The sequence below is a fragment of the Setaria viridis genome, chromosome 1, assembly GCF_005286985.2.
Source record: "Setaria viridis chromosome 1, Setaria_viridis_v4.0, whole genome shotgun sequence".
NCBI classification, from domain to species: domain Eukaryota; kingdom Viridiplantae; phylum Streptophyta; class Magnoliopsida; order Poales; family Poaceae; genus Setaria; species Setaria viridis.
In genome coordinates this window covers 32711945-32720486 of record NC_048263.2, presented here as the reverse complement: position 1 = coordinate 32720486, position 8542 = coordinate 32711945, and the positions used below count along the sequence as shown (strand labels likewise).

General features: G+C 54.0%; 2 protein-coding genes across 2 annotated transcripts; both read left to right on the top strand.

The window, feature by feature from the left end:
* Positions 1 to 1761: 1761 nt before the first annotated feature.
* On the top strand, positions 1762 to 4070 carry LOC117841562 (uncharacterized). The gene is made up of 2 exons (XM_034721984.2): positions 1762 to 2332; positions 3211 to 4070. Exons 1-2 carry the CDS (start codon positions 1865 to 1867, stop codon positions 3856 to 3858), a joined length of 1116 nt encoding a protein of 371 aa, XP_034577875.1. The 5' UTR covers positions 1762 to 1864; the 3' UTR covers positions 3859 to 4070.
* Positions 4071 to 6081: 2011 nt separating this feature from the next.
* LOC117848452 (blue copper protein) lies at positions 6082 to 7108 on the top strand. The gene is made up of 2 exons (XM_034729909.1): positions 6082 to 6344; positions 6485 to 7108. The coding sequence occupies exons 1-2, from the start codon at positions 6182 to 6184 to the stop codon at positions 6916 to 6918; spliced, it is 597 nt and encodes a 198-aa protein (XP_034585800.1). The 5' UTR covers positions 6082 to 6181; the 3' UTR covers positions 6919 to 7108.
* Positions 7109 to 8542: the final 1434 nt, after the last annotated feature.

Genomic DNA, 8542 nt, shown 5'->3' with positions numbered 1-8542 from the left:
ATGCAGCAGCCGTGATGAAGTTTAAAAGCAACCTTCAACGGCACTACCAAAAAGTACAGTAGCGACTTTGAATGGAAACGGTTACCTGACGTGACCGTGGTGTCATTAGTGCTCGAATCTGTCGGGCAGCGCGGCGATAATGGAGGCCGACATCCTGTGCTCAACTTAGGGGTGTTTGGAAGCACTCCACTCCACGAAAAATTGCTCCACTTCACCAACTCCGAAAATTTCGCAGCCAAACGCGTCTAGTTCCAACAACTCCGGCTTCAGGAAAAAGGTGGAGCAGTGGGGTAGATCCACGTTTTTTGTGGAGTACCTCAGGAGGTGCTCCAAAAACCCCCCATACAGACTTCCTCGTGGAGTTGGTGGGTATTTACCTACCATTACCACTCATTATACATGTAACGGTTCGATTCACGGAAAAGAAAAGACTCCCGTCGCTCCTCCATCCCGTCGCCCCCTTCTTCTTGTCGATCTTGTCCACGGGGGGCGAACAGGAGCTCCTCCGCAGGGGGCGCGCCGCCGACCGGACTGCTGGAACAAGACTCCCGTCGCCCCGTCCCTAGCGCGCGCCGCCCGGTCGCCGCCCGTCGCGCCGCCCGCCGGCCGCTCCGCCCGCCGCGCCGCCCGCCGCGCCCGCCCGGCCGCCGCCCGCCCCTGCCGCGCCGCCCGCCGCCTGCCGCGCCCGCCCGTCGCCCGCCGCCTGTCGCGCCCGCCCCGGCGCGCCGCCCGCCCGTCGCCGGCCGCGCGCCGCCCGCCTGCCGCCCGCCCGATGACCGTCTGCTGCTACTTCTGTCTAGCATCTCTGAATACTGCATATAGGACTTCCCACTTGAGCAAATGGTGGCGTGTACAGAGGAAAGAAGGGGAGGAGAGAGGAGAGACAGACATGTGGGTCCGTTCACAAAGGGTAAAATAGGCTATTCACAAGAAGTGCTCATGTTTTTGGAGCTGGAGCACTGCCACCAACCAAACACGTGCAACAGCTCCATATTTTTCTGGAGTTGTTGGAGTGGAGCTAGGAAAGTGTGGAGTTGGTGGAGTGGAGTTGGTTTTTCTAAAGTGAAGTGCTCCCAAACAGCCCCTTAAGCAGTCATATTAGATATTAGATTTTCAGATGCTAATTAGGAGGACTAAACATGTGCAGAATCCTATACTAATTCACAAGACGAATCTATTAAACCTAATTAATCCATCATTAGCAAATGGTTACTGTAGCACCACATTATCAAATAATGGACTAATTAGGCTGAATGGTTAAAGCACCCAACTCATAATTGACTCCATCTGTGCAATTAGTTTTATAATTAGTCTATATTTAATACTCCTAATTAGCATCCAACATCCGACGTGATGGGTGCTAAACTTTAGCGCAGCATAGTTATCGTTGCCTTTTTATTTAATCGTACATTCGTACTTGGACCCCTTTTTAGCCATGAGAACAACACTTTCAGAAGGACACATGGACTCGAGGAGTGATGGTGTTGGCCTGTTGGGCACATACTTCAGAGTCTGATCAGAGACTTTCGATGACGTGATGCTCGAAATGCAAAGTTTTTCACCTAAAATTGACGACAATAGTATACTTCTGAATTTGTGACGTGCAATTCCGTAGTTTCAATCCATTTGAGGCTCTGTATTCATCACCGATCGGTGGAGTCGTATTCGTACAGGCTGTGCACCACGGGCTGACGGCAATTAATACGGCCCGTCAATACAGCCGAAACAGGCAAGCCGAGCACGTATAAATAGCGCCACGGCGGAAGGGACGTTTCGCCCTGTACCACGCTGCCGCTGTCCTTTCCTACCCGCAGCCTCCCCTCCCACCGCTCCGCCTCCGCGCACCCACCGGCAACCGCCGCACATGGCGTCCGCGACCGCCGCGCGCCACGTCCACATCGAGGCCCTGCAGACGGCGCTGCCCACGCGCAAGGTGGAGCCGGGGCGGGCGCGCCCCGTGTCCGTGGCCGCGCCCCCGCTCCCGGCCGCCGCGCTGCAGCGCCGCGCCCGCGTGGTGCTCTACTACCGCGCGGTAGCTGGGGCAGGGGTCCCGTGGGGGCAGGAGGAGGCGCTCCTGGTGAAGGAGTCGCTGAGCGAGGCCGTGGCCGACCACCCGGAGATGGCCGGCCGGCTCCGGCGCCGCGCCGACGGGTCCTGGGAGGTGAAGCTCAACGACACGGGCGTCAGGCTCGTGCTGGCCACGGTGGAGGCCTCCGTGGACGACTTCGTCGGCGGGGGCGAGGAGGGCCGCGAGCGCCGGGAGGCCGCGCTCGTGCCGTGGACCGACGTGGACGCCGAGGATCCCGACATGTGCGCCCTCTGCTTCGTGCAGGTATGTGTGACCTATTCCGATTTTTTACGACTCAAATCGCGTGATTACCTACACCTGACACTAACCGTACTATTAATCAAGTTTTAGTGGTAGCGTCCGATCATCGGCGTTGCGTGTCGCGAGTCGACGTTTGACTAGCAAGTTGGGATCATCGTTCTAATCGCTTGCTTCATGCGTAATTTGATTGACCGCCAGATATGTCTACTTCGAGCCTTCAATTTCTACCTTTGAAAAAAGCTATCAAATTCTTATTTGGAATTCAGTATCTAGGAAGCTGTCACCTTTTCATATTGTAAAGAGATTACAGTCAGTATGGTAGGTTGTGGTTGTCCACCATGGGATCGGCATCGACCGGACTCAAACTAGGATGTAAAAGCAATCTAACACTCCACTAATCAGTCTTGCAAGAGTGAAAATTAAGATGCCAAATCAAGAGAATGAAACCGTGCCAAGCCTCGAGCAGTCAGCAGAGTGGACTCGAGAAACGTATAGCATCCGTAATTCCGTATGCGTCATAATGTAGGGGACATGGACAGTACGAGGTGGTTCGAGTAAATTCGACTGGGACACGTAACGAACTGCAAGCTGCTTTGCTCCTACAAACAGAAGCGCAAGTTGCGCGAAGCGTGCGGTCCACACGTGTCCTGTGCCACCCCACATCCAGCCAGATCTCGACACAAAGGCACAAACGTGCTTCTTCCCTACCACACCCTGGAAGGCTGCAATCAATGTAGCTTGTTCGAAGACGGTGTGGTGTGTGATGCAAAGCATGCAACACGAGCACGAGCCTGCTTTTTCTTTTTGGAATCTACAGTACCACACCCTTGCAGAATCGTGAACAGTTCTGACGTGTTGCTGTTTTCCCTGCGGCGTTGCAGTTGACACGGTTCCAGGGCGACGGGGGCTACGCCGTGGGCGTGAGCTGCAGTCTGATGCTGTGCGACCCGCTGGCGCTGGCGCGCTTCCTCCTGTCGTGGGCGCGCGTGCACGCCGAGATCAAGGCCCGGGACAAGGCCGCCACCATCCCGATGATGCAGTACGCGGGCTACTTCCAGAACCCGGGCACCATGACCCGCCGCATCAGGTCCGTCCCGCTCGACGCCTTTGCAGCCGCCGACGCCGCCGGCACCGAGACGGTGCTCTTCAGGGCCGCCGCCGGCGGCGGGGCGCTTGACCACCGAGCGCTCGCCAGGGCCTGCGTCGACGAGGCCAGCGAGAGGCTCGGCGCGGGCAAGGCGCCGCGGTCGTTCTCGCTCGTCGCCGTCGCCAGGGACGGCGTCGGGGGCAACCCGAGAGGGATGACCGTGGAGACGTGCGCGGCGGGCGATAGCCTGCCGGCGTCCGGGGGTTCCGGGCACGAGCTCGAGGTTGCGCAGTGGCAGGAACTCGGGCTCGAGGAGTTCGCGCTCAGGGAGAGCAAGCCCGTGCACGTGTCCTACAGCATCGTGACCGGCGGCGACGAAGCGCTCGTCGTCGTGATCCCCGACGGCAAAGGCTTCCTGGTCACGGCGACTGTCCCGAAATAGACCGAGAAATAATCGGTTTTCGGTTATTGTGAGGAAAACTTGATTTCATTTTATTTGATTATTAGCTCTGCTGATCATTCTGTGGGCGACTGCTAGTACTACTGTATGTACTTTTATGGGAGTGACTGAGTGATACTCTATATTGTTGTATCCAAAAATAAGGCATCAAAAGTCATTGGTACTTTCCCTTCTTTCATAAAGAAAGAACAAAATTGCGTTCCCGGTTTAGAACATCAACAATAAAAAAAAAAGGCGTCATTTGCTCTCAAGCACGCACAAAGGAATGGCAAAATTCACCCGGATTAATTGCTTCAGACTTCAGGCCATCGACTTCTCATGCTCTGATGCTTCAGACTTCCAGTCGTCAAACAGCAGTGGACAGTTTGACTGGAAATTTGTTGAACTAAACAGGTGTGGCAACTTGCCTGTACATGTTGCATCTCACTGAAAATGGGTGTTTTCATGAAAAAAGCCACTGACCAGTCATTCAGAATGACGGCCACCTTTTACACTCAAAATTCTGTTCTGACAGTAAACGCTCAAATGATTGATCCCAAAGCGCGCCTTTTATTGTACAGACGAGAGGCGGTCAGACAATGGGAAGTGTCCATGGTTAGTTGCACAGTGCTTACCTTCATCACGCAAGCAAATTTTAAGTGAATAGTAGTTAAACATGTTACATAACTGCATCCACCAGTCCAACCAGACAGGGCCCCTCAAATCTTGATGAATACTAGTATAACAGGTGCTGACAGCAGCTGCAGGAATCGCCCAGCAATCGCCGTCAGGCTCACCTGCTTGACAAAGTGTTTGAAAGAAAACCTGCTTGTGACAATGAAAAGCTAATCAATCATCGATGGGCTTAGATAAAATTAGGTCCGCGCAAGGTACGATGCAGAAGCTATCAAGTTGGTTTGTTCAACGGCTCAACTAAAACTTGCTTGCTACATCTTTTAGCTGTACCTTTCATGACTACTGCAGCCGCTTTAATGTTGTATTTTGTCCAATGCAGCATTTCACGCAATATCATATAGTAGCGTGTTATCTATGCGTGTGTTTGGATGGAGGGACGGAGGGGACGGATAGGGTCATCCCTCTTTTTTAGATGAGATGATTTCACTTGATGTTTGGTTGGAGGAATGGGAACGTCCCTGGTTTAGTGTTTAGTTGGAGGGATGGGTGAGGGACGAGATGGACGACGTTTTCGTGCCGTTAAATGTGGGTCCCAATTGTCATTCACTCTAACATTGCGGGACCACTGCTAGCTGCTCCGCCACCGACGCCATGGCCTGCTCCGCGACCGCCGCCCGGCCACGGCCGGCTCCGCCGCTGCCGCATCCTCGCCTATCCCCGCCGCGGCCTGCTCCTCCACCGCCGTCCGGCCACGGCTGGCTCGCGCCGCCGCCTCGGCCTTGCGCGAGACGGCGTTAGCGCTGTCCGCGAGGGACGGATCGGTCCGGCCTTTATTAGGAACGGATCTATCCCACTTTTTCGAGGAATATTTCACTTTGATGTCGTCCTCGTTCCAATATCTCTCCAATCAAACACATGTAAAATTGAAATCGTCACATCCTGTCTCTCCATCCAAACACACCTATATAAGTTGATCAGAAAAAATAGTAATGAAAAACTTTCTACTAGTTCTGTGGCGGAGGGATGTTCTACCTGCAGTGATGTGAAGTCTTTTAGGAATTACAACAGGTTGATTGAGCGCAACAAGCACTTCCTTTTTATAGAAAACACATGCGCGCGTCTTGATAGGGTGTTTTTCACCATTGCTCACGTCTTGGTAATAAAGTTGTAACACATGTGAGAAATTAAACTGAGAACACCTGTGATGTGAGCAAAATGCGTCGTAGTTGCCCTGTGAACTTGCAGTTGTTTTTTACGTCGTTGTGCGTCTGTGCTTAAAGCGACTGGTGATTAGTGAGTGCCTACTGCCTAGTAATTATTGGAATCCTAAACAAGTAGACGCCATTCCATCATCTCTAGTTCTCTACTAAAACTCACAAATCATCTATAGGTACCGTAGCTACATATTTGTTGGCTCTTGTCCCTGCATCACCAGAAACTGTCCAGGGAATCAGGGGACGCCAGCAGGAGAGTTGGTGATGACTGATGAGCAATTCAGCATAACTAACCCAACTCCACCAAAACTCACCAAATCACTTTCAGTTAGCACCTGCATCGCTTCGCTGACCCTATATAACCGCTGGGGTCACTCCAGGTCCCAGCACTCATCACTGCCCAAAGCTGAGCCTCCTGCAACAGTGTACTCATCTGCCTAGATTGCAGACCCACCCTTGTTCTTGAAGCTGTAATCATGGCTGGCACTCTAGTTATTGCCGGCCTGGTACTCCTCGCCGTCGCCGCCGCTCCGGCGTACGCTACGGATTACGTGGTCGGCGGCTCGTCCGGGTGGACCAGCGGTGTGGACTACACCACCTGGGCGAAAGGCAAGACCTTCAGTGTTGGCGACAACCTGGGTAAGAACTAGCCTCAAGCCCAATCCCATAACATGGCCCACATGTCGGCCGCACTGTGGTTGCGAATTGTAGAGGCAGATTTTTTTTCCCTCTCTCTCGCTGAGTCGCTGAGACTGACAAAGTTGCACGGACGCATGCAGTGTTCCAGTACAGCGCGATGCACACGGTGGCGGAGGTGAGCTCGGCGGACTACAGCGCGTGCTCGGCCAGCAACTCCCTGCAGTCGTACAGCGACCAGAACACCAAGATCGCGCTCACTGCGCCCGGCACGCGCTACTTCATCTGCGGCACCCCGGGCCACTGCAGCGGCGGCATGAAGGTCGCCGTCACGGTCGCCGCCGCGGACGCCACCGCCCCGGCGGCGTCGTCCCCGCCCGCCACGACGCCCGCCGCGCCCGGCTCCGACGACGACACTCCTCCGGAGACGACGACAACGCCGTCCACGCCCACGACGGCGCCCACGACCAGGGCCACCCCGAGCAGCACCGGCGGGGCCAGCGCCGGGGAGGCACCGCTCGCGATGGGCGTGCTGGCGGGCGCCGCGGGGCTCGTCGGCCTCGCCCTGATGGCCTAGGCAAGAGGCAGTGCTGTCGTTCCCGTTCCCGTGCGCCGTGCCTTTTCCGTTTGGTGGTTGTGGTTGATTGTGTTTACGCACTCTGAATTCACGTTTAGGCGTCGCGAACGTCTGGTTCGAGACTCGTGTTGTATGCCTGTGCCTGTACGGTCGTTCTTCATTTAGAAAAAAAAAAACTACATTTCTCTGATGTTTGGTCTTTGAACCCCACCGCGTGCTGTCTCTGAGTCCGTGTCGCCTATCGGGATTCGGGAGAGAAGGTGACGGCCGTGACGCGCCGCGAGTAAATCGGGCAGCAATGTAGTTTTGGCTCGTGAGGCACAAAACTTAACCAACCTTTGCCAGTTACTCCTACTAATAATCGAGCGCCAATTGGCTAGTACCGAAACAAAACCAGGGGGCAGGGCTAACATTTCTTGTTAACAAAACCAAGAGCAGCACATAAGGGTTCAGGCGTACAAACTAAAGTAGTACACGCTTGGCGCCCAGCACTGAGACTGAGACAGAGCCACCCCCGGAGAGGCCGAGACGTCCACGGAGGAGGTCTTGGCCGTCCGTTTTGGGCTACCTACAACGCTATTGGCTGTTCATGGGCCGACAGCTGAGGCCCAAAAGGCCTTTCGGTTGTGGGCCGGCCAATAAGCTTCGTGCGTATCGATCAACTCCTTAACAGTTTTCAAATCGAATAACACTAATTAAATAAATAGTAATTATTTTGAGCTACCCTTTGCAAAAAAAATTAAGTTATTGGAGGCACCCATATGGTGAAGGAGAAATGTTCAGGTGATGCCGCGGGGTTAGAGTGCTACCGTGCACCCAATCCGTGGATGCACCTCTAAATGCGCATCAAAAATTCATGTAAAAATATGAATGTATACATTTATCATCTTCTACCATCATGCAAAATTTAAGGATAAAATTTTTTTTGCATAAAAAAAGAGAAAGCAATGCATGGATAGTAATATTGCGGGTTCAATTAGATCCGCAACTATTCATGCATCTATTTGTCTTTTTTTTTCATCTTGAATAAATTTTTGTTCATCCTAGGTTGGAAGGGAAAGGAAATTGTTCTACTGAGATGGACTAGTCGCGCGCAATTGTCTGGAAAAGCCACAGCGGCATAGTAAATCTGTAACGGCATACATGCCCCTGAACTGATGATCGATCCAGAACATTAATCCTTCCAGCCCAGTTGTGCTCCGCGTCCTCATCCATCGCCCCGGCCCCTTGCTCTGGTCCACGGCTCTCCACGGCCGCATCATTGCGCGATGGCCCGTCCAACCACACCTTGCTCCCCATTCATGTGCATGCGATGCAAGACCGAAGCGAGATCAGGGCCGAAAGCGCCTCTCATCATCAGTGAAAATGACGTGCTAACCCCAACTTAACCGAGGCGCATTTCCGCGCGCGTCGTTCCTGCACGCACGCATCGCTCCTGGTCGAACGAACCAGGAAGCAGATTCTACCTTTTCCTCCGTCGAGGCAGCACGAAACAAACAGATCCGTGATTCGGCATGCTGAAGAGCGAGCTCCAGCGGATTCCTTGCGTACCGCGCACTCATCCGATGGCAGCCAGCAGGTCAGGATCCCACGCACGCGTGGGCATGGGCGCATGGCGTGCCTC

What these genes read in the sequence shown, in the direction of transcription:
- LOC117841562 (XM_034721984.2), top strand. Translation starts at nt 1,865, where the DNA reads ATGGCGTCCGCGACCGCCGCGCGCCACGTCCACATCGAGGCCCTGCAG. An exon ending in GCGCCCTCTGCTTCGTGCAG is followed by an intron (nt 2,333 to 3,210) that starts GTATGTGTGACC and finishes GCGGCGTTGCAG; the next exon opens with TTGACACGGTTCCAGGGCGA.
- LOC117848452 (XM_034729909.1), top strand. Translation starts at nt 6,182, where the DNA reads ATGGCTGGCACTCTAGTTATTGCCGGCCTGGTACTCCTCGCCGTCGCC. An exon ending in CAGTGTTGGCGACAACCTGG is followed by an intron (nt 6,345 to 6,484) that starts GTAAGAACTAGC and finishes GGACGCATGCAG; the next exon opens with TGTTCCAGTACAGCGCGATG.